General features: G+C 61.6%; 2 protein-coding genes across 5 annotated transcripts in view; both read right to left on the minus strand.

The window, feature by feature from the left end:
* Nucleotides 1–300: 300 nt before the first annotated feature.
* On the minus strand, nt 301–7,647 carry CTSH (cathepsin H). 4 transcript variants are annotated; one of them, XR_004419232.1, is made up of 13 exons: nt 7,561–7,647; nt 7,404–7,435; nt 7,227–7,332; nt 7,071–7,141; nt 5,843–5,947; nt 5,558–5,644; nt 4,960–5,015; nt 3,898–3,979; nt 3,750–3,818; nt 3,292–3,398; nt 2,103–2,228; nt 918–1,094; nt 301–866 (listed from the first exon to the last, which is right to left on the minus strand). XR_004419232.1 is itself a non-coding variant. In XM_033071069.1 (12 exons), the coding sequence occupies exons 1-12, from the start codon at nt 7,631–7,633 to the stop codon at nt 1,019–1,021; spliced, it is 990 nt and encodes a 329-aa protein (XP_032926960.1). In that variant the 5' UTR covers nt 7,634–7,647; the 3' UTR covers nt 301–1,018. The 4 variants fall into 4 exon arrangements, 1 of the variants encoding a protein (XP_032926960.1); XR_004419230.1 differs by having other exon boundaries at nt 301–883; XR_004419231.1 differs by having other exon boundaries at nt 901–1,094.
* Nucleotides 7,648–7,915: 268 nt separating this feature from the next.
* RASGRF1 (Ras protein specific guanine nucleotide releasing factor 1) overlaps nt 7,916–23,157 on the minus strand; it is a 34,515-nt gene continuing 19,273 nt past the window's right edge. The window contains exons 10-29 of the mRNA XM_033070615.2: nt 22,949–23,109; nt 21,984–22,047; nt 21,593–21,729; nt 21,353–21,435; nt 19,673–19,921; nt 18,714–19,084; nt 18,283–18,408; nt 18,014–18,184; nt 17,696–17,802; nt 17,055–17,167; nt 15,523–15,583; nt 14,670–14,773; nt 14,257–14,341; nt 12,852–13,049; nt 11,066–11,145; nt 10,337–10,454; nt 9,947–10,015; nt 9,213–9,598; nt 8,732–8,891; nt 7,916–8,572 (exon numbers count right to left, since the gene is read on the minus strand). Coding sequence (XP_032926506.1) covers nt 9,506–9,598; nt 9,947–10,015; nt 10,337–10,454; nt 11,066–11,145; nt 12,852–13,049; nt 14,257–14,341; nt 14,670–14,773; nt 15,523–15,583; nt 17,055–17,167; nt 17,696–17,802; nt 18,014–18,184; nt 18,283–18,408; nt 18,714–19,084; nt 19,673–19,921; nt 21,353–21,435; nt 21,593–21,729; nt 21,984–22,047; nt 22,949–23,109 — 2,390 coding nt within the window. The 3' untranslated portion in view covers nt 7,916–8,572; nt 8,732–8,891; nt 9,213–9,505. The remainder of the gene's footprint in view (nt 8,573–8,731; nt 8,892–9,212; nt 9,599–9,946; nt 10,016–10,336; nt 10,455–11,065; nt 11,146–12,851; nt 13,050–14,256; nt 14,342–14,669; nt 14,774–15,522; nt 15,584–17,054; nt 17,168–17,695; nt 17,803–18,013; nt 18,185–18,282; nt 18,409–18,713; nt 19,085–19,672; nt 19,922–21,352; nt 21,436–21,592; nt 21,730–21,983; nt 22,048–22,948; nt 23,110–23,157) is intronic.

Below are 23,157 nucleotides of genomic sequence, written 5' to 3' on the forward strand. Positions count from 1 at the left end.
CCAAAGCGACCCCCGCGCTCCCATTGGATGGAGGGACGGGCGGAAGTGACGCAAGGGGCGGGGGCCATGGCGGCGGAAACGGAAATGCTACCGGAAATGTAAATATTGCCGGAAATGGAAATGCTGCCGGAAATGGCGGCGCCGCCCTCAGGCCGGGCCCGGTCCCTCCCCAGCCCCGGTCCCTCCCCTGCTCCGGTCCCTCCCCGGCCCCGCCTTAACCCCGCTCCTGTTCGTACGGCCTTGGGGCGTGCTGGACCGGAGCCCCTCAGTCCCCCCTGCTCAGAGCTCACAGTACAGTGCTCCAGTGGCGAGGCAGCTTTATTGTCAGTGACAGATTTCAGCGTGAAACAACACAGACGTGCCCCTGCTAACACGCGGCTTCATTTCCCCAGCGCCTGTTCAGAATCAGCACCGAGGTTCTCGCGTCTTCGCTGATGGGTTACAAGAAAAATCACCTCTTTCTTCTCTATGCATTAAAATACCCTGATTTTTAATACAAAAAATAGCAGGCATTTCAGAAAATTGATAAAAGTGTACAAATCACAGCACTCACTCATCCTTCCTTTAAAGAACAGGGAAATTGCCTTCAAAGAAAATTTAAAAATCGCTAAAATTTACACCTGATGATTGCAGAAAAAGCCACTCGAAGGACAGGGAGAACTCTGTGTGCCCTAAATCAGTGCCTGTGTGGTTTCCCTGCTGCCCCCCCGGGTGTCCCGGGTCAGGACAGGTGGAGGAGGGAACCTGGCAGGCACAGGAGCGTGGGAGGGTTTGGCTGGAGAGAGCAGGCTCAGGTCGTGCTGCTGCAGGAGATGTGTGCAAGGCAAGGAACCTGCCTGCAGGTGACACCTTTCTGCAGGTGACACCTCTCAGTGGGTGACACCTCTCAGCAGGTGACACCTCTCAGCAGGTGACACCTCTCAGTGGGTGCGGCACCCTGCGCTGCCTGTCCCGTTCCACACTCAGCCACGGGAGCTCCATCAGTGACTCCAGCCCTGTCCCCAGCCAGGCCGTGCTCCTACACCTGAGGAACGGGGTAGGAGGCACACGCAGCCAGACCACACATGTTCTTGCCTCGTTCAATGAGGAAATACCTAAAGGAGAGAGAAATGTGTGTGAGCGAGCGTTCCCTCCTCTGGCACAGCCAGCATGGCACAGAAGGGTGTGAGGCCCCGGCACAGGCGCCCAGAGCAGCTGTGATCCCTGAGGCCAGGCTGGACACTGGGTTTGGATCAAGCTGGGACAGTGGGAGGTGTCCCTGGCGTGGCAGGGTGGCCCTGGATGGCCTTTAAGGTCCTTCCCACGCAGCTCTCCAGGCAATGCCATTCCCTGCCCCTCTCACCCCAAACCAGGATTAGCAGAATTGCAGCTGCAAACACTTGAAAAGCTGGAAACACTCCTGGCACAACCTGTTCTCCTCTGGCTGTGTGACCAGGAGAGAGGAACTAGGGGAACCAGCAGCTCTGGACATGCAGGCTGAGCCCTGGGCACCAGGGCTGACCAGTGACCCCAGGCTCTGTTGGACCAGTGACCCCAGGCTCTGTTGGACCAGTGACCCCAGGCTCTGCTGGACCTCTGACCCCAGGACTGGCTGGACCACTGACCCCAGGACTGGCTGGACCAGTGACCCCAGGACTGGCTGGACCAGTGAACCCAGGATTGGCTGGACCACTGACCCCAGGACTGGCTGGACCAGTGACCCCAGGACTGGCTGGACCAGTGATCCCAGGCTCTGCTGGACCAGTGAACCCAGGATTGGCTGGACCACTGACCCCAGGACTGGCTGGACCACTGACCCCAGGCTCTGCTGGACCACTGACCCCAGGACTGGCTGGACCACTGACCCCAGGACTGGCTGGACCAGTGACCTCAGGACTGGCTGGATCAGTGACCCCAGGACTGGCTGGACCAGTGACCCCAGGACTGGCTGGACCACTGACCCCAGGACTGGCTGGACCAGCCATGTCACCACCCAGCCTGGGACAATTCCCGAGTGTCCAAACTGCAGCTGGAGAGCGTGAGGGTGGCCTGGGGCTGAGGGTGGGTGGGATCCCAGCCCGGGGGTCTCTCCCCAGGCCCAGCCCAGGTTCCTCTCCCCTTACCCCTGCATGCCCCACAGCCGGCCCCAGGAGTTCTTGACGATCCAGTAAGGAGTCCCGTCCTCCTCTCCGTAGCCCACGGCCAGCACGGCGTGGTTCACCTTGTCAGGGGTGTGCTCGCAGCGGGGGCTGCAGGGAAGAGGAAAAGCAGCCTGCAATTAGCCTGGAAAGCAGCAGTAATTAGCCAGGCATTAGTCAAGCCAGCAGTCCTGACCACAATCTGCAAACAGAACTGTGGGGTGCTCTGAACTCCCCGCTGTGGAGGGCAGGGAGGGAAGCCAAGGAAAGGAGACACTGCTCTGTTCTTCCACTCTGGAATTACCAGCCATATCTGGAGTTAGGGAATCCATGGACTTTTGAGCTACAGCGCAAAGGAATTTTTCCAAATGAAACCAGCAGCTCTTAGTGCCTCCCAGGGCTGGCTTGTACTGACCGGAAATTCAAGGGCACTGTTTCACGTTTTGCACAGAAATGGCAAGCTCTTGGGTCTAATATGTGATTCCTCTAAATTTTCAACCTTTAAACTGCACTTGCTGAAAGCTTCTGCTTGGGGTACGAAACAAGTCAGCTCATGGTACATGCTCCCACCTCAAGAGCATCTATTTTTAAACATTTTCAAACTGCAGCATAGGAAAAGATCAATAATCCACCTCAGATTTTCTTTTTTTTCAATCTGTTAACAGCTGCTCTGGGCTGAAAGCTCTGGAGCATCAGTTATTCCAAGCACTCTGACTTTAAACCCACCTCAGACTGTAAATCCACGGGATAACTGCTCCTGGTGTGTTCCTCTGGTGTGTCCCTGCCCTCACAGCTCACACCTGCCCAGGCTGGCACTCACCTCTGGCACCACTGGCTATTGGGGCAGCAAAGCCACTGGAATCACCACCTGCTCCTTCCTGGGAGCTCCCTGGGGCAGGTCCCCAGGCTCCCTGAGCGTATTCCCTGCAGTTCTACGTGACTGAGCGTTCATTACTCCACAGCATTTGTCTGTTTCTCCAAACATGCTGGGCTAACAGCCCCTGTGCTGCCTCTCTCAGCTCTCATCTTTCCAGGGTGTGCTGATCACATCAAACACGTGTGAGAATGCAGTGCAGTGTTCCTGCACCCAGCAGGACAAACAGGGATGGATACCAGTGACTCCAGCCCCACACCCTCCCCCTGCCCTCACTCTCCAAACCAGCTTCACACTCACTTGGAATACACTCCTTTCCTGTAGTGCATGAAGTCACTCGTCACCTCGAAGGCAAAGCTCACGGGGTTGTGCCTCCCCACGGCCTCCACCATGCCATCCTCATCGTACTGCAGGAGAGGAGCAGGGTCACCCATCCCCTCCTGGCTGGGCTGGGAGCAGCAGCCAGGGCAGGGGGGACAACCCTGCCTGCCTGCACACACACAAGTGCTGAGCTGTAAGATGAGAACCAGGACTCTGCAGTGCACCCACTGTGGGAAGCAGGCAGGAGCCCAGGGCTGGATTTTGGCTCCAGCAGCTCCTTGGTGCCACCTTCCAGAGGGTGTTCAGGAGAGTGCCAGCAGCTCAGTCTCCAGGAGCACACAGGCTGCAGCTCCAGCTGCTGAGCCCAACACACCCTGGGCATCCCAGCACCTCCTCCTGGCTCTCTGGAGGTTTGGGAAGGAGCCTCAGGACCTCACCTGTGTGATATTGATAACGTCCTTGACAAAGGCAATGGCCTTCTCTGGCTGGAACTTGCAGGTGCCATTCTGTGGGGACAGAGAGGAGCTGCTGGAGCCTGTGCCAGGCTGTGCTGTGCCACGGTGGCCAGGGCTGTGCTGGGAGTACCTTGGCCCTGTAGGGGTAACTGTCCTCCCCCATGAGCCCCTTGTTGTACAGGATGTACTCGAAGGCTTGGCTGGGCAGGCCCCTGCGAGACAACACGGCTCAGTTAGGATGGGAACAGTTCATTAGGATGGGAACAGTTCATTAGGATGGGAACAGTTCAGAGTTTGGATGGCAGCACTGCAACTTCTGCAGGGCAAAGCCATCAACACTTCCCCCTCTGCAAACCACTGCCACCAGCCAGGCAGACAGGGAGGGGCAGTGCCCATCCCAGAGCCTCCAGAGGCACAAACTCTGTTCCTGCAGCATCTCCCAGCCTGGCCCCCCACGCTGCCTGGCACAGTCACACCTCCCTCTCCAGGTGCCAGATCCCTGGAGAAGAACCAGGAGCCCTGACAGTGTGAGGGCAGCTGGCCCACACAGCACCAGCCTAGCTGGGGGACACTGAGAGTCCCACATCTCCAGCAAGCAGCTGCTCCCTTCCTGGCCACCTGCCAGAAGCACATCTCAGGAGGCAAGAAAAGGGAGATGATCAGGGAGTGCTGATGTGGGAACGCCTAAGGAGGAGCCACAAGTAAAATAAAAAACACCACGAGTGGCTTTGCTCAGCTCTGAGTGTCTCTTATCTCACAGAAAACAGAAGTTGTCAGAAAACTCAGTTCTCTGCCGTCTCTAGCACAGGCAGGAGGAATTTCCGAAGGGGAAGCTCAGGTTTCTGTGGTGCCACGAGCCGTGTGTGACTCGGGGGCAGAACAACAGCCAGAACCCCCCTCGCTGTCCCAGAGCCCACCAGAGCCCAGCCTACAGCTGTGGGTGAGAAACAGCTCAGATAAAAACTAACAAATGAGGAACAACAGAGGTTGGGAAACGCTGGAGATTTCCTGAAATGTCCTAACCTTGAGGGAGGGTGAAATTTAAATAAGCAACTAAATGCAAAGTTGCTTTCCCAGACACGTTGCAGCCAAGGGAAGACAAAAGCCAGTCCACTGTGTGGAAGGCAGATCTTGAGGAAGGCTCAATGTAAGATACCTTAATTTCTGTTCTTTCTGACCCTCTCTGACTTACCCACTGCAGCCGTGGTTGTTGAAGGCCTGGGCGCAGTCAACCAGCTGCTGCTCTGCCTGAAGAGAAGGGTTTGAGTCAGGGACTGCCCCACACCTGTGTTCAGAGGCAGTGACACAAAAAGCAACCCCACAGCAGGAACTGAGAGCTGGTTTGTCAGTGCAGCTGGCCGTGACAGCCACCACAGCCCCGGTTTAGCCATGCAGCTGCCTGTCACCCACCAGGAGTCACCTGGAAGGGGCTCCATGTCCCAGGGAGGCAGATGAGACCTGGGCCCAGCCTGGGGTGCCCTGGCTGCCAGAGGCATTCCTCCTCGAGCCTGCCAGGAATCCATCCCTGCCCCTCAGAAGGACTGAAATGTCTTCCAAAGGTCAGGTTTGTTTTTAACACACCCAACCCTCACTTATTCTGCTAAGTTGTGTAAGTGGCTACTGTCTTTCTAGTTCTTCAGGAATATAAATCCCCTGGGAGCTGAAAAACCAACATGTCCCAATGTGCTGCCTGCAGTGAGGGGCCCCATGCCTGCTCCCAGCAGCCTCCAGCCCCTCTGGCTCCCTCCTGCTCCCCAAAGGGCTCTGCCCAGCCCAGGAAAACCCCTTACCAGAGAGAGCAGCTTTCCCGTGGCAATGGCAATAGCAGACTCCAAACAGCCCGTGGTGGAAAAGGTCCAGCAGCTCCCACAGGCCCCCTGCATGAGGAACAGGAGAGGGAATGTTCCAGGAGGTGCTGCAGGCTCACCAGCCCCCCAAAATCCCCAAACTCGCTGCTGGCAGCTGCTCAGGGGCACAGGGTGGCTCGGGGAGCTCCCCTGGCACCCAGCCCTGCCCCTGGGGCACAGCCCCTGCCCACAGCCACAGCCCCTCCGGGCATCTCACACCCCACTCACCTGGTTTTTCACGGGTGTCACAAAATTCCCCTTCTTCCTCCAGTCGATGGAGTCGGGATAGGGCCCAGAGCTGCGCAGGAAGTTCCCCTTGGTGGCTGAGCAGTTCTGCCAGCGAGGCACGAGGGCTGTGGTGAGCTGGCCACCAGGCCAGTGGCCACGACAGCCACCCCGGCCGGGCTGTGGGACTGGTGACACGCTGGCCAGGAGGGAGCCCAGAGGGCAGCGCCAGCCCGCAGCCCTGGGTGCCGTGCCCCAGCTGCTCAGGGGGCTGCCAGCAAAGGGCCAGCTCGGCCGGAGGGAGGGGACAGGGCTCACCTCGCTCTTACCCGGTGCTGGTGGCCCTGGATGTGACCTGAGAGCGGCACAGCGATGGGTGCTGGCCCTGCAGAGCCCCGCTCACAGACAGAGCCCGGCTTACAGAGCCCCGCTCACCGACAGACAGAGCCCCGCTCAGGACGGACAGACAGAGCCCCGCTCACGGACGGACAGAGCCCGGCTTACAGAGCACCGCTCACCGACGGACAGAGCCCCACTCACCGACAGACAGACAGAGCCCCGCTCACAGACAGAGCCCCGCTCACCCTCGGACAGAGCCCGGCTTACAGACAGACAGAGCCCGGTTTACAGAGCCCCGCTCACCGACGGACAGACAGAGCCCCGCTCACGGACAGACGGACAGAGCCCCGCTCACCGACAGACAGACAGAGCCCCGCTCACAGACAGAGCCCCGCTTACGGACAGACAGAGCCCCGCTTACGGACAGACAGAGCCCCGCTTACGGACAGACAGAGCCCCGCTCACCGACAGACAGAGCCCCGCTCACCGACAGACAGAGCCCCGCTCACCGACAGACGGACAGAGCCCCGCTCACAGACGGACAGACAGAGCCCCGCTCACCGACGGACAGACAGAGCCCCGCTCACGGACAGACAGACAGAGCCCCGCTCACCGACGGACAGACAGAGCCCCGCTCACCGACAGACAGACAGAGCCCCGCTCAAGGAGCCCTGCTCACAGACAGAGCACCGCTTACAGAGCCCCGCTTACAGACAAAGCCCGGCTTACAGATCCCCGCTTACACACAAAGCCCCGCTCACCGACAGAGCCCCGCTCATCGACGGACAGAGCCCCGCTTACAGAGCCCGGCTCACAGACAGAGCCCGGCTCACAGAGCCCCGCTTACACACAAAGCCCCGCTCACGGGGACCCAGCCTGCTCCATCACTCACCTGGGGCTCGCTCCACAGGTACAGCTTCTTAAACTCCGCGAAGGTCAGATCCGAGAACTGGTTCAGGCCCACTGAGGGATGAAAGGGGACCCTGCTGAGCGGGGCGCGGGGCTCGGAGCCGCACGGGCCGTGGCCAGCGGGGCTCGGGGCTCCTACTCTGGAAGCTGTGGTTGCCCGCGTTGTGCTCCTCGATGCGCCGCTTGTTGCCCAGGAAGATGCGCAGCCGGCGCGGGTACTCCTGCGGGCCGTAGCGCCGCTGGTTCTGCGGGGACACCGCGGGTCAGGGCACCCGAACCGCCGGCACCGGCCCGGCCCGGCTCTGCCCGAGCTCACCTGCACCATCCAGGCCTTGAACAGCTGCTCCTCTGCGGGACAGAACGGGGCCGTCAGCTCTGCCGAGCCGAGCCCGAACCCAGCGGGACCGAGCCGAGCCGAGCCGGCCCGGGCCAGGCCGTGCCAAGTCCCCCGTGCCCTCCCGGTGCCCCGGTACCTTCCGCCGAGGGCTCCCAGGCGGCGGCGGGGGCCAGGAGCGCGGCCGCGGCCAGCAGCACGGGCCAGCCCATGGCCGGGCCGAGCCGAGCCGGGACGGAGCGGAGCCCAGCCGGGCCGAGCCGAGCCGAACGGAGCCGAAACGGGCCGAGCCGCTGCCAGGGGGCGGGGCAATGGGCGGGAGGGGCGGGGCGATGGGCGGGGTACGCAGTGGGCGTGGCGATGGGCGGGGCATTGCGTGGGCGTGGCATTGACACTGCCGTGTCACTCTGTGGGTGTGGCCTGGGCGTGGCCCCGGCAGTGGGCGGGGCCCGGGCCCGGCGTTTTCCCGCCGGTAAAACTATCACAAACCCCGGTTCACCCTGAGATAGAATAGATTTATTAGCAAGAGGTAATCAGGAAACATATATTTTTACAAAAAAAATGGAAATATTATTTTTTTTTTTTCCCAAACAAGCTGTAAGTTGAAATAGTTTTAGGGCTTGAAAGAGAATTCCCATACCACGAGGTATTGCTTACAGCAAGTGTTGTGTGAGTGGAGCATGCCTGCCACTGCCGGGGAACCGTGTCAGGGACTGTACAATGTAAAAAACCCAGGTACTATTCACAGAATAAGCACTACATTACTATATCCTGCTAGCGGGTGGTTAGCCAGGATTACAGTAGATGTAATAAAAACACTCGTCATCTCTAACTCTACGTCATGGTACTCAGAGTGGGCACGAGGGTACGGATCTACAGCATATCAACAGGAGCTGGATGCAGCGAGGAGAGGCGAGGGGATGCTTCCATCTTCCCGACTTCGGAGGGAGCAGGGCAGCAGCCGCGGCCCCCCGTGCCCGGCCAGCACGAGGGTGGCACACACACAGAGGGCAGCTCACACCGAGGGACAACCTTTAATGTGTTCCCTTCTGCCACCTTACAGAGTTTGCCGTGGGATGTCACCGCCAGCGCTGCCCGAGTGAGAGCTGCCCTGTGCTGCCCCAGAGCCCCGCGGGGACACAGGGACACACCTGGCCCACGGGGACACAGGGCTTACCTGGCCCACGGGGACACAGGGCTTACCTGGCCCACGGGGACACAGGACTCACCTGGCCCACGGGGACACAGGGACACACCTGGCCCACGGGGACACAGGGACAAACCTGGCCCACGGGGACACAGGGACACACCTGGCCCATGAGGACACAGGGCTCACCTGGCCCACGGGGACACAGGGACAAACCTGGCCCACGGGGACACAGGGACACACCTGGCCCATGGGGACACAGGGACACACCTGGCCCACGGGGACACAGGGACACACCTGGCCCATGAGGACACAGGGCTCACCTGGCCCACGGGGACACAGGGACAAACCTGGCCCACAGGGACATACCTGGCCCACGAGGACACAGGGACTCACTTGGCCCATGGGGACACAGGGCTCACCTGGCCCACGGGGCTCACCTGGCCCATGGGGACACAGGGCTCACCTGGCCCATGGGGACACAGGGCTCACCTGGCCCACGGGGACACAGGGACACACCTGGCCCGCAGGGACACAGGGCTCACCTGGCCCATGGGGACACAGGGACACACCTGGCCCATGGGGACACAGGGCTCACCTGGCCCACAGGGACACACCTGGCCCACGGGGACACAGGGACACACCTGGCCCACAGGGACACACCTGGCCCACAAGGACACAGGGCTCACCTGGCCCATGGGGACACAGGGACTCACCTGCCCGACCACCAGCCCCCCAGGAGGGACAAATGACAAAAGTGACATCATCGAAAAGAACCCGGGGCTCCAGCGGAGTGTGGATGCGTTAAACCTTAACGGGGGATCCTAGGCGAGGTGCAGCGCGGGCTGGGGCGGGGGGCTCGGAGAAGCACAGACTGGGAGTCACTCCAGGGCGTCCATGGCTATGTACAGGGTGGGATCGCGAGTGTACAGAGCGCTCAGGAAGGCAGCTTGGGCTCTATCCGCAGAGAAGCTTCGTAAAGGCTCTCCTCGTCCATCACACACGACTGGTCCAGCAGGTACTGCGTCACCTGGGGAGGGGTGCAGCGGGCTGGGAGCGGGCTGGGAGGGCGCAGAGCCCCCGGAGCCCGGGCACACAAAGCCACAGAGGGTGTCTGAGCCCTCAGAGCCACCACAGGAGCGCCAGCACGAGGCAGAGCCCAGCTGCCCCCAAAGAGCTGTTGGTTAGCGTGTCCAACCCTCCGAGCCTGCCCATCAGAGCTGCCCCTGCAGCAAACCCTCTGCTGCAGCTGCCTGCGGAGCCCCCAGAGCCTCCCTCCACCCCCTGCCCCCCAACAGACCCCAGCACAGCTGCCAGGTGCTGGGAGGGAAGGCAGGCGAGGAGCAGAGCGTGCCCCTGGCTCTGGGCAGGGCTGTACCTTCGGCTGGTGCTCGATCTTGTAGGAGGTTTGCTGGAACTGGCGGATCTCCCTTATGATGTGTGAGATCTGTGCAGGGAGAAAACACAGCTCAGCATCACCCAGAGAGCCCAGCAGGTGCTCGTGGCTCAGCATCACCCAGAGAGCCCAGCAGGTGCTCATGGCTCAGCATCACCCAGAGAGCCCGTCCCAGTGCCCAGGAGGGCAGGGGCACCCAGCACAGCACCGTGCAAAGGCCTTTTTGTCTCTTGCAGACGTTAGGAGCAAGCCCAGATGTGTGCAGGGGACACGTGTGGCCTCCTGGTGCTGAGCAGGTGCAGGCTGAGGGGACACAGTCGTGGTCACAGCCACATCAGCCCTGTGGCCACGGCAGCGGGCTGGAGCACTCACCATCCTCATTTTGGAGAAGTTCACCAGGCCATCCTCGGTGTAGTTCGGGGTGCCCTCCTCGATGAACGCCAGGTCTGTCAGGTACATGCCCAGGTAGGGGACACACGGAGGGTCACAACTTGGGGAGCAAACAGAAAGAAATGAGGAATAAAGCTTTCTCACTTTGGGGCAGGGCAGGGGAGAAGGGGACAGCGCTGCAGGCAGCAGAACTGGAAGGATTCTCTCTAACACAGGAAGGCTCTCCCAGGGAAGGCAGCTGGGCCTCGTCCCCAGCAGTGCAGCAGGACGAGCAGGAGCTGTGGCTGTGCCCCTCACAAAGCCATGGGGTGCAGGAGATGAGCTGAGGGCAGCTTTGACCCTTTGAGAGGGTCAGGAAGACCTGGAGAAGCCTCCATGGGCAACCTGCTCTAGTGGAAGGGGCCCTGCCCGTGGAGAGGTGTGGAACAAGGTGAGCTTTAAGGCTCCTTCCAACCCAAACCATTCTGGGATTTGATGATTCTGTGATAGTCGTGGGGAAATCTGTTCTCTGGTGTCTGGCAGTGATTTTTCCCTTTGCAGTCCCTGTTATTGCCTTTGCTGCCCAAGGGAGCAGCTCAGTCCTGGGGATCCCTGTGCTGGAGAGCTTCAGTGCGGGCTCTGAGTGACCCTGGGAGCAGAGCTCAGCCCCCACAACAGCCAGGGGCAGCCGTGGAGAGGAGGAGGAGGAGCAGAGAAGCACCATTCACTCACTTTTTCAGCGCCTCCCTCAGGTTCTTGAACCTGCCCTCCGACGACACCAGCTTCTGCAGCTTGTCAATCAGAGCCTTGGTCTGCAAGAAACCAAAACTGCTGCTGGGGGGGTCTGGGCGAGCCCCCACTCCCCGGGGGCTGGAGGTGCAGCCTGCAGAGCCACGGGGTCAGTCCCACCCCGCCCTGCCTGGGGACATCACCCCCGGGCTGTGCCCACCCCTGCACAGGTATAGCTGTGTCACACCTGTGTCACACCTGGCTGTCACACCTGTCTGTCACACCTGTGTCACACCTGTCAGTCACACCTGGCTGCCACACCCGGCTGTCAGTCACACCTGGCTGTCAGTCACACCTGGCTGTCACACCCGGCTGTCAGTCACACCTGGCTGTCACACCCGGCTGTCACACCTGTGTCACACCTGCTGTCACACCCGGCTGTCACACCTGGCTGTCACACCTGGCTGTCACACTTGGCTGTCACACCTGGCTGTCACACCCGGCTGTCACACCTGGCTGTCACACCTGGCTGTCAGTCACACCCGGCTGTCAGTCACACCTGGCTGTCACACCCGGCTGTCACACCTGTGTCACACCTGCTGTCACACCCGGCTGTCACACCTGGCTGTCACACCTGGCTGTCACACCTGGCTGTCAGTCACACCTGGCTGTCACACCTGTGTCACACCTGGCTGTCACACCTGGCTGTCAGTCACACCAGGCTGTCACACCCCTCTGTCACACCTGGCTGTCACACCCGGCTGTCAGTCACACCCAGCTGTCACACCCAGCTGTCACACCTGTCAGTCACACCCGGCTGTCACACCTGGCTGTCACACCCGGCTGTCACACCTGGCTGTCACACCTGGCTGTCAGTCACACCTGGCTGTCAGTCACACCTGGCTGTCACACCCAGCTGTCACACCTGGCTGTCAGTCACACCTGGCTGTCACACCTGGCTGTCACACCTGGCTGTCACACCCGGCTGTCAGTCACACCTGGCTGCTACACCTGGCTGTCACACCCGGCTGTCACACCTGGCTGTCACACCCGGCTGTCACACCTGGCTGTCACACCTGGCTGTCAGTCACACCTGGCTGTCAGTCACACCTGGCTGTCACACCCCTCTGTCACACCTGGCTGTCAGTCACACCTGTCAGTCACACCTGTCTGTCACGCCTGGCGGTCACACCTGGCTGTCAGTCACACCTGTGTCACACCTGGCTGTCACACCTGGCTGTCAGTCACACCTGGCTGTCACACCCGGCTGTCACACCTGTATCACACCTGCTGTCACACCCGGCTGTCACACCCGGCTGTCAGTCACACCTGGCTGCCACACCTGGCTGTCACACCTGGCTGCCACACCTGGCTGTCACACCCCTCTGTCACACCCGGCTGTCACACCCGGCTGTCAGTCACACCTGGCTGCCACACCTGGCTGCCACACCTGGCTGTCACACCTGGCTGCCACACCTGGCTGTCACACCCCTCTGTCACACCTGGCTGTCACACCCGGCTGTCACACCTGGCTGCTGCTGAGCAGGCTGTGCACTCCCCCTGCTCCTGCTGTGCCCTGTTTTCATTCACAGGTTCATCATTTTATAACAAAACCGATGTGGATGTGGCACTTGGGGACACGGGTCAGTGGTGGCCTGGGCAGTGCTGAGGGCCCTGCCTGTCCCCACACCTCCTGAGAACACCCTGAAACACCTTCCTCCATCCTCCAACTCTTCCCCCACGAATCCCATCCCAGCAACCGCCGGCTCCAGGAGCAGCCCGCCCGTACCTGCTTGGAGACCTTGAGCCATGTTTTCTTGAGGCGGAAGATGGCACTGCGGTTGAGGGAGGAGGTGATCTCCAGCACGGCGTTGTAGTTGTGCAGGCAGCGGCAGATGTCGGCCACCGCCACCCACTTCTCGATGGCGCACACGCGCGCCGCGATCTCCTCGTTGCGGATGATCTCGGACGCGATCAGGTTGCTGACCTGGGGACGCACAGTGCCCAGCCCGAGCTGGATTTGGGCACAGCTCCGTGTGCTGCAGCCCCACTGCGGGCTGGAGATCTCCCCGTGCTGCAGCAGCCCCGGCAGGAGCGGCTGCACCAGCAGTGCAGCGCCTGCACCGGCGCCCCGAGGCAGGGGCACCTCCGGGGGGACACTCAGGGCCCGTGGGGCAGTGACCCCCACACACCCCAGCCCTGGGACAGTGACCCCCACACACCCCAGCCCTGCTTGTTCTCATGCACAGCTTTATCATTTTACAGCAAAAACAAGCGCTCCTGGCTGAATGGATCCTGCAGGGGGGCTGAGCTGCCTCCCCTGTGCCATCCCCCTGTGCCATCCCTCCTCTACCATCCCTCCTCTACCATCCCCCCTGCGCCATCCCCCTGTGCCATCCCCCCTGTGCCATCTCCTGTGCCATCCCTCCTCTACCATCCCTCCTCTACCATCCCCTCTGTGCCATCCCCCTGTGCCAACCCCTCTGTGCCATCCCCCTGTGCCATCCCTCTGTCCCATCCCCCTGTCCCATCCCCCCTGTGCCATCCCTCTGGCCCATCCCCCTGTGCCATCTCCTCTGTCCCATCTCTCAGTGCCATCCCCCCTGTGCCATCCCCCCCTGTGCCCCCTGTCCCATCCCCCCTGTGCCATCCCTCTGTCCCATCCCCCTGTCCCATCCCCCCTGTGCCATCCCTCTGTCCCATCCCCCTGTGCCATCTCCTCTGTCCCATCTCTCAGTGCCATCCCCCCTGTGCCATCCCCCCCTGTGCCCCCTGTCCCATCCCCCCTGTGCCATCCCTCTGTCCCATCCCTCTGTCCCATCCCCCTGTCCCATCCCCCCCTGTGCCATCCCTCTGTCCCATCCCCCTGTGCCATCCCCTCAGTGCCATCCCCCCTGTGCCATCTCCTCTGTCCCATCTCTCAGTACCATCCCCTCTGTGCCATCCCCCCTGTGCCATCCCCTCTGTGCCATCCCCCTGTCCCATCCCCCTGTGCCATCCCCCCCTGTCCCATCCCCCTGTGCCATCCCCCTGTGCCAACCCCCTGTGCCATCCCCTCCTGTCCCATCCCCCCTGTCCCATCCCCTCTGTGCCATCCCCCGTCCCATCCCCCTGTCCCATCCCCCCTGTGCCATCCCCCCTGTCCCATCCCCCCTGTGCCATCCCCCTGTCCCTGTCCCTGTCCCTGCCCCTACATCATTGAAGTGCTTCGTGTTCTTCATGATGTACGGAGTCCTCTCGTTCTTCTCCAGCTTCATCCAGCCTTGCCCAAAGAATTCTCTGCAAACCACAGCGGGCAGGTCAGCTTGGGTTTCCCAGTTTTATGGGATGTCCAAGCCCTGCAGGGTCCCCTGCATCCACACAGGGTGGAGATCCCGGGCTCTGCTGGAAAGGGCCCGCATGGATGTGTTTGGAAGTGTGATGGCTGTGGGGAGCCCACACATCTCCCTGAGCTGATTGCCTCGGGGACATCCCATAAAGCAGAGAAGGCACAGGATCAGGACTCAGACCTGCACTTGAGCCAGGTCTGGGCTGGGCTCTGCAGTCCCTGGGGTCAGCCCAGCCCTGGTGACCAGAGCCACCCTTCCTGGCCCGTGGGATCACTCACTCGTACGGGATCTTCTTGAAGACCAGGTGATCCAGCAGTGTCAGCTGCTCTGCGATCTCCAGGGCAGAGTGGTTCTCAAAGGGCTCTGCTCTGACCCCCTCAGCCTGCAGGACAAAGGAACAGTGGGGGTCCCCAGGCAGGAGCACGGTGAGAGCTCCCACACGCCCCAACATGAACCCAAACAAGGCCAGGCTCCCAAGCCAGAGGGTTTCCCCAGCAGAGCCGGGGTGTGCAGTGCTGTGCTGCCCTTCAGAGGAAGTTTCCAGAACATGCAGTCATGGGCAGCAGCTCCAACAAAGCCCAGCAGGGACTGGCCCCTCCAGGAGTTGTTGTTTTGGGTTGTTGTGTTGAGTGTTGGGAGTTTCAGGTGCTCCAGGCCAGGTTCAAGTGGCTCTTGTGTTCTTCTGGGAACAGGTTTGGTTGGGTTTTTTTTCAGTGCAGAAGGGCAGCAAGTGACCCTGGGGGCTCTAAATCCATGGCACATGCCCAGGGCTCTGTTCCTGAGGAGCAGCACTGGTGCTGGCTGAGCCAGAGCCCGTCACACGGAGCTGGAACAGGTTTGGGGGCACAGAGAACACGATGGGAGCCCTGGGGGATTCCCACGTCCCTCCAGCAGGCTCAGGTGTCTCTGCCCTCTCCAGCCATTCTGACTGCAGGGGCAATAATGTGCCTGTGGGCTGGCTGGTGTCACCTCTGCCTGTTACAGATCCAGCTGTGCTCACAGCTGGCCCCTCCCCAGAAGGCCTTTCCCTGCTTTGCAGCTGGGTTTGGAGACTCGAGTATCAGGACCTGTGGCTGCCCCCCTCCCACCACCCCCAGGCAGCAGCCAGGCAGGGAGGGCAGCAGCATTTACCATCTGCACCACCTCCTCCAGGGTTATCTGGTTGTCTCCTGGGTCCTCCTGCGTCAGGGTCCTGTGAACAGAGACAGGATTGCAGCAGGGCAGCTCTGAGGATGTGCACGGCTGAAACCCCCAGCCTGTGCTCCATGAGACCCCCAGCCCCACTGCTCATTTTCAAGAGAAAAACACTCCTCAGCCAAGGCCACACGGGCCCACACCTCCTCTGGGCATGTGGGTGTCACAGCACCACCCACGGTGTCACAGCACCACCCACGGTGTCACAGCATCACCCACGGTGTCACAGCAGGACCCACGGTGTCACAGCATCACCCACGGTGTCACAGCATCACCCATGGTGTCACACCAGCACCCACAGTGCCACACCAGCACCCACAGTGTCACAGCATCACCCACGGTGTCACAGCAGGACCCACGGTGTCACAGCAGCACCCACAGTGTCACAGCATCACCCACGGTGTCACAGCATCACCCACAGTGTCACAGCATCACCCACAGTGCCACACCAGCACCCACGGTGTCACACCAGCACCCACAGTGTCACAGCAGCACCCACGGTGTCACACCAGCACCCACAGTGTCACAGCAGCACCCACAGTGTCACACCAGTACCCACGGTGTCACACCAGTACCCACGGTGTCACAGCATCACCCACGGTGTCACAGCAGGACCCACGGTGTCACAGCAGCACCCACGGTGTCACAGCAGGACCCACAGTGTCACAGCAGGACCCACGGTGTCACAGCAGCACCCACGGTGTCACACCAGCACCCACGGTGTCACACCAGTACCCACGGTGTCACACCAGTACCCACGGTGTCACAGCATCACCCACGGTGTCACAGCAGCACCCACGGTGTCACAGCAGCACCCACGGTGTCACAGCAGCACCAACAGTGTCACACCAGCACCCACGGTGTCACAGCATCACCCACGGTGTCACAGCAGGACCCACAGTGTCACAGCATCACCCACAGTGCCACACCAGCACCCACGGTGTCACAGCATCACCCACGGTGTCACACCAGCACCGACAGTGCCACAGCAGCACCAACAGTGTCACACCAGCACCCACGGTGTCACAGCATCACCCACGGTGTCACACCAGCACCCACAGTGTCACAGCAGCACCCACGGTGTCACAGCAGCACCCACGGTGTCACACCAGTACCCACGGTGTCACACCAGTACCCACAGTGTCACACCAGTACCCACGGTGTCACACCAGTACCCACGGTGTCACAGCATCACCCACGGTGTCACAGCATCACCCACAGTGTCACACCAGCACCCACAGTGTCACAGCAGCACCCAACACAGCCAGGGCCCCGACCCACTGCGTTCATGCACCCACAGTGTCACACCCTCCCTGTCCCAAGGCTGAATGCCACCAGCACCACCCCTGCACCTCCTCCTCCTCCTCCCTGTGCCCTCCCTGGCACGGCCGCTGCTGTGACCCCAGGTGACAGCAGAGAGGCAGCAGAGGCAGTGCCAGGAGGTGCCACCTCCTGCCCACAGCCCTCACCTGATGATGTTGGCGGCCGCTTTCCTCTCCTGGGTCAGGAGCTCGGGGTCATGGATCACCTCCTCCAGGAAGCCGATCACCCGGAACTTCAGCTCCTCGTTGGTCTCAAAGTCCTGCCAAGGCCAGCGCGGCCGTGGGGTCACCGAGCTGGCAGTGACACCGATCCCAGCAGAGCTGCTTCTCCCACCCAGCTGGGGAAGGGGCTGTCCCCCCCCAGACCCCAGCACAGGACGGCAGGGGCTCACTCAGTTCCACTGCACCAGCAGCACCAGGCCTGGCAGAGCTGTGGGACCTCCTGGTGACATCTGGTGTGGCACTGCTGCCACTGCCCCAGCCACAGAGCAGGGAGGGACAGCACGGCGGGGACAGCACGGCGGGGACAGCACGGCGGGGACAGAGCCCAGTGCCCCACCCCGACCCCATCCTGAGCATCCCAACAGAACAAACAGAACAGCACCGAACCCGAGACTGCCCTTCCTCTGCACCCAGCCGGGGCTGTGGCTGCTCCAGCTCCCCCTCCTCTGCTTCATCCACACCTCAGAGCCAAGCTGCCTGCTCAGCCGAGTCCTGGCTGAGCCCAGCCCGCAGCGGAGCTCCTGCTGGCCGGCAGGGAGGGAGGGAGGGAGGGAGGTGCTGCCCACCTGCGAGTGCTTGGACACCCAGTGCCGCAGCACGTTCAGCACGCGGTTGGTGGCCGCTCTCCGGATCACGAACTCCTTGTCTCCGTTCCGCTGGTCCGTCGGGAAGCCTGAAACTGCCACGGCCCCTTAGCCCCCCAGGAAGGGCTCACAGTGCTGTAGGGCTGCCAGAGCCCTTCCCCAGCACCCCTGAGCTCCGTGCCAGGAGGCAGTGACACACCTGGGCCACCTCACATCCCCTGGGCAGGGCCATGCCCAGATCCCAGGAGCTCTGGGGGCTCTCCCAGCAGGGCACCCCAAGCAGCCCCTCGGGGCAGGTACCTGCGCTGGCCAGGGACATCCTGCGGTATTTCTCCTTGGTGGGGGTGCCCTCGTTGGCCCCCGCCGTGGCGATGGCGAAGGCGGAGGTGGCAGACAGGGCGCTGCGGGTGCTGTCCAGGTCCCGGCAGGACGTCATCACCATGCCGTTGTTGTAGGAGAACAGCGAGAAATCTGCAGGAGGAGAAATGCCACACCCGTGTGGGCACTGGGCAGGTCCCCACAGGTGCCAGCCCCGCTCTGCACGGGCACCCCCTGTCCTCATTCCCTACCTGATGAGTTTTTGCACTTGATGGACTTGGGAGTCGTTGGAGATTTCGTTGGGGAAGCTTCAGCTTCTGCTTCATCGCTGTGGTTGGGATCTGTGTCCGACTCCTCCCTGACGGACACCTCTGAGCCTGGGAGGAACAGGGAACCCCTGACACCCTCTGCACACAAACACAGCCCCGTTTTAGTGCTTCCCCCTTTCCTGTCTGACCCATTCCTGCTCTGGGTGCCACTGCCTTGTGTAGGGAATGTACAGAGTTCTGCCGTTTCTGTGGGATATTTTGGAACAGGTTTTTAATTTGAGGTGGAGAGGTTTGGGTGGTGGTTTTGGTTTCATTGTTAAAAATTTACTGAGGTTTCAGGAGGCAGGAGCTCTCTGTGCATGCACCTAAAGTGGCCCCTTGTGCCAGAGCCCCCCAAACCCACAGGGACTCACTTTGCTTGCCCGGCACCGACTCCTCCTGCTTTTCCGAGGCCGCTTCTCCTTCGTCTGGGATTTTATTGGGGTAGCCACTGGACACGTAGAGCTTGTTGATGTCCAGCGTGGTCTTGCTGAAGGGGGCCATGGAGGAGTAGACGCCGGCGTAGCCGTTGGAGGAGCAGCTGAGCGCCGCCAGGTCGAGCGCCTTGCCGCCGGTGATGATGGGGATGTTGAGGGACAGCTTCCTGCGGCGGCTGGGCGACGACGACTTGCTGATGGACAGCGGCGGCGGCGACGAGAACTTGCGGTTGGCCCGGGGGGACTTGGGGGGCTCCCCGTAGAGCAGTTTGTTGTTCTGGCTGTTTGCAAACAGCAGCTCCAGCGACCTGGGGGACACGGGGGGAGGCTGAGCTGGCCCTGCCCTGCCCAGGAGGTCGTGGGGGTCACCCCGTGGTGGCACTGGGACAGCAGGGCATCCCTCCAGGCACAGCATGACCCCTCCACCCCACGGCCAGCGCTTTTGGGGACACCTGCAGAGCTTGGGTTCGTCTCACGGGGAGCAGTGACAGCCCCGGGGTGGCACTGGGACACCAGGGCATCCCCCCACGCACAGCATGAGCCCTCCACTCCACGGCCAGCGCTTTTGGGGACACCTGCAGAGCTTGGGTTCAATTAACGGGGAGCAGCGACAGCCCCGGGGTGGCACTGGGACAGCAGGGCATCCCTCCAGGCACAGCATGAGCCCTCCACCCCACGGCCAGCGCTTCGGGGGACACCTGCAGAGCTTGGGTTGGTCTCACGGGGAGCAGTGACAGCCCCGGGGTGGCACTGGGGCACCAGGGCATCCCTCCAGGCACAGCATGACCCCTCCACCCCACGGCCAGCACTTTTGGGGACACCTGCAGAGCTTGAGTTCAATTCACGGGGAGCAGTGACAGCCCCGGGGTGGCACCAGGGCAGCCCCGCAGCCTCACCGTGCAGGGATGGCGCTGATGGGCTTCTTGTAGATGGTGATGAGCTTGTCGAGCACCACGAGGGCGGTGGTGAAGACGCGGTAGGAGTGCAGGAAGGTGTTGAGGAAGTCGATGCTCAGGAAGCGCAGGTCCGTCAGCCTCTCCAGCAGCCGCTCCACGCTGGCATAGCGGATCTGCAGGACCTTGCAGGAATTCATCGTTTTACTGAACCTAATGTCAACATCATCACAATACAAGCTGGCATCAGACCTGCAGAGAAACAAGATATCTGTGGTTCCAGCCTGGAACGAAACCGAGAGAGGTGGGAAGCGGTGCAGGAAGGAGCCCTGCTCGTACGGGGTGTGCCCGTGGAAATCGAGGGTGGGAATGTTCCCAGGGCAAAACCTGGAAATCCACACCCGGGAGGGCCGGGGTGCTCAGCAGAGGGGTGTGGATGGGCCATCCCCAGGTGCTCACAAACCCGGGAACGGGGCAGGAACACCCCCGTGCTGCCCCGGTCCCACACGGGTCCCTTTGCACCCCAGCACCCACAGGGACAGCAGCCCCCAGCCCCTCCCTTCTGTCCCTGTCACCCCTCTTCACTACTGGCATTTTTTTCTAAACTCTCCCCTCCATTCCCACCTCCCGGACACACTCAGATCCTTCAGTAGCTCATTAACACTCCCGATCACCGGGCTGGAACAGCCCTGGAGCGCAGGGGCGGCCCGGGGGTCCCAGGGAGATCCTGGATTTGGGGTCCCAGGGAGATCCCGGATTTGGGTCCCAGGGAGGTCCCGGATTTGGGTCCCAGGGAGGTCCCGGATTTGGGTCCCAGGGAGATCCCGGATTTGGGGTCCCAGGGAGGTCCCGGACTTGGGGTCTCAGGGAGGTGCCGGATTTGGGGGTCCCAGGGAGGTCCCGGATTTGGGATCCCAGGGAGGTCCCGGATTTGGGGTCCCAGGGAGGTCCCGGATTTGGGGGTCCCAGGGAGGTCCCGGATTTGGGGGTCACAGCGAGGTCCCGGATTTGGGGTCCCAGGGAGATCCCGGATTTGGGGTCCCAGGGAGGTCCCGGATTTGGGTCCCAGGGAGGTCCCGGATTTGGATCCCAGCGAGGTCACGGATTTGGGGTCCCAGGGAGATCCCGGATTTGGGGTCCCAGGGAGATCCCGGATTTGGGGTCCCATGGAGATCCCGGATTTGGGGTCCCAGGGAGGTCCCGGATTTAGGGTCCCAGGGAGGTCCCGGATTTGGGGTCCCAGGGAGGTCCCGGATTTGGGGTCCCAGGGAGTCCCTGATTTGGGGTCCCAGGGAGGTCCCGGATTTGGGGTCACAGGGAGATCCCGGATTTGGGTCCCAGGGAGGTCCCGGATTTGGGGTCCCAGGGAGATCCCGGATTTGGGGTCCCAGGGAGGTCCTGGTTGGGGTCCCAGGGAGGTCCCGGATTTGGGGTCCCAGGGAGATCCCGGATTTGGGGTCCCAGGGAGACCCCGGATTTGGGGTCTCAGGGAGATCCTGGATTTGGGTCCCAGGGAGATCCCGGATTTGGGTTCCCAGGGAGACCCCGGATTTGGGGTCCCAGGGAGATCCTGGATTTGGGTCCCAGAGAGATCCCGGATTTGGGGTCCCAGGGAGGTCCCGGATTTGGGTCCCGCAGGTTCGGCTGCCGCGGGAGCCGCGTCCCAGCCCTGCCCGCACTCACTTGATCATCTGGGGCACGGTGACCTTGGAGTTCTCCTCGAAGGCGTTCATCATCAGCCCGTTGCAGCGGATGTTGTCCACGCACTGGGGGACACAGGAGGTGGTCAGGGCTTTGTCCGGAGCAGATTTCCTGCTCCCGGGGCGATGGGTACAGCAAACCAGGGCTCACCTGTGCCCAAACCACAGCCCCGAGGGAGCCCCGGCAGCTCCTCACCCCCACCCCCTCCCCGCTGGCTCCCACCTGGCTGATGTCGCTGGTCCACGCTGCCTTCTCCTGCCGGGACGAGGCCACCAGGATCACGGTGAAGGAGGAGGAATCTTTCGGCTCCACCACGATTTTGAAGTCGAGGTGGTCAATGTCTGGTCCTGATGTTTTGGCTTTGGAGCAGAAAAACCCACACAGTGATTGGGAAAGGCTTTCCCATGGCCTCTCTCCTTTGGTCAGGTTTCAAGGGGGATTTATTCAGGTTTTTGTGGGTTGCTGGTGGCCCCACAAGGTCAGGCCTAAGTGTGGGTCTGCTTGGTTCACAGTAAATAATTAATGTAATTAATCCTCAGTGGTGGATTCCCTGAATTTATTGGCATCTGGATTTGATCCCTGACCAACCACCTCCCTCCTCCCCAGCACTCACCGTCCTCGTCCGTGCTCTCGGGCTCCTCCACCAGCGTGCAGTCGATGAGGGAGATCACCCCGTTCTGCAGGGGGAGGGGGTCAGCACCGGGACCTGGGGGATCCCCCGGCCCCCCAGAACAGCCCTGGGGATCCCCAGCCCCCCACGACAGCCCCCAGAACAGCCCTGGGGATCCCCAGCCCCCCAGAGATCCCCAGCCCCCCAGGACAGCCCCCAGAGATCACCCAGAACAGCCCCCAGGGATCCCCCAGAACAGCCCCCAGAGATCCCCAGCCCCCCAGAAGAGCCCCCAGAGATCCCCAGCCCCCCAGGACAGCCCCCAGGGATCCCCCAGAACAGCCCCCAGAGATCCCCAGCCCCCAGAACAGCCCCCAGGGATCCCCAGCCCCCCAGGACAGCCCCCAGGGATCCCCAGCCCCCCAGAACTTCCCCCACCCAGGGCAGAAGTCGGGGTTCAGCCCTAGGACCCCCGCCAGGGCCTGGCCCCATCCTTGTCCCCTACCCCAGGGATGTCCCCAGAGGGGCACACACAGCCCAGGGGAGGGGGACACACACACCCCCAGCTCCTGGTTTCACTGGGGAAAAAAATTCTGTGCCTGCTGGGATCTCTGGGTTCTCCTTGTCAAACTGATCAAGTAATTTGTTTATAAATTATTTAATAGGAGCTTTAAATTTAATTTTCCCAAAGTCTGTTGTTGCAATTATCAGCTCTTTGCCACGGACTGTAATTCTTCAAACTGATAATTTAATGCCAGCAACAAGCAATTTCTGTAAGATTCTTGCTCAATTAACTGCCAAACTTCCCCAAATAAAGACAGGAGCCCAGGGAGCGACCAGGGAGCGCTACAGCAGCCCGGGCTGTGATTCCAGCTTCTTCCAGAACAGACTGCCAACATTTCTGCTGCAAATCAGGGTAAATCCTTTCACCAAGATGCTGTAGTCTCTCATCTCGAGGTGTTTCTCACCTTGGTGAGGTGCAGCTTGCCCCCGGAGCCGCGGGTGCAGATGATGAGGTGCTTGGAGAAGAGGAAGCACTGCCGCTCGCCCTCCTTCCTGAGCGACAGCGAGCCCAGGCGGCCCCGGGTGATCTTCCCCTTCTCCGACATCGGCACCTGGATCAGGGACCCTGCGGGGACAGCGCCGTCAGCGCGGGGACAGCTCCGAGCGGGCAGGG

Source organism: Catharus ustulatus, chromosome 12 (assembly GCF_009819885.2).
Source record: "Catharus ustulatus isolate bCatUst1 chromosome 12, bCatUst1.pri.v2, whole genome shotgun sequence".
Taxonomy (NCBI): Eukaryota; Metazoa; Chordata; class Aves; order Passeriformes; family Turdidae; genus Catharus; species Catharus ustulatus.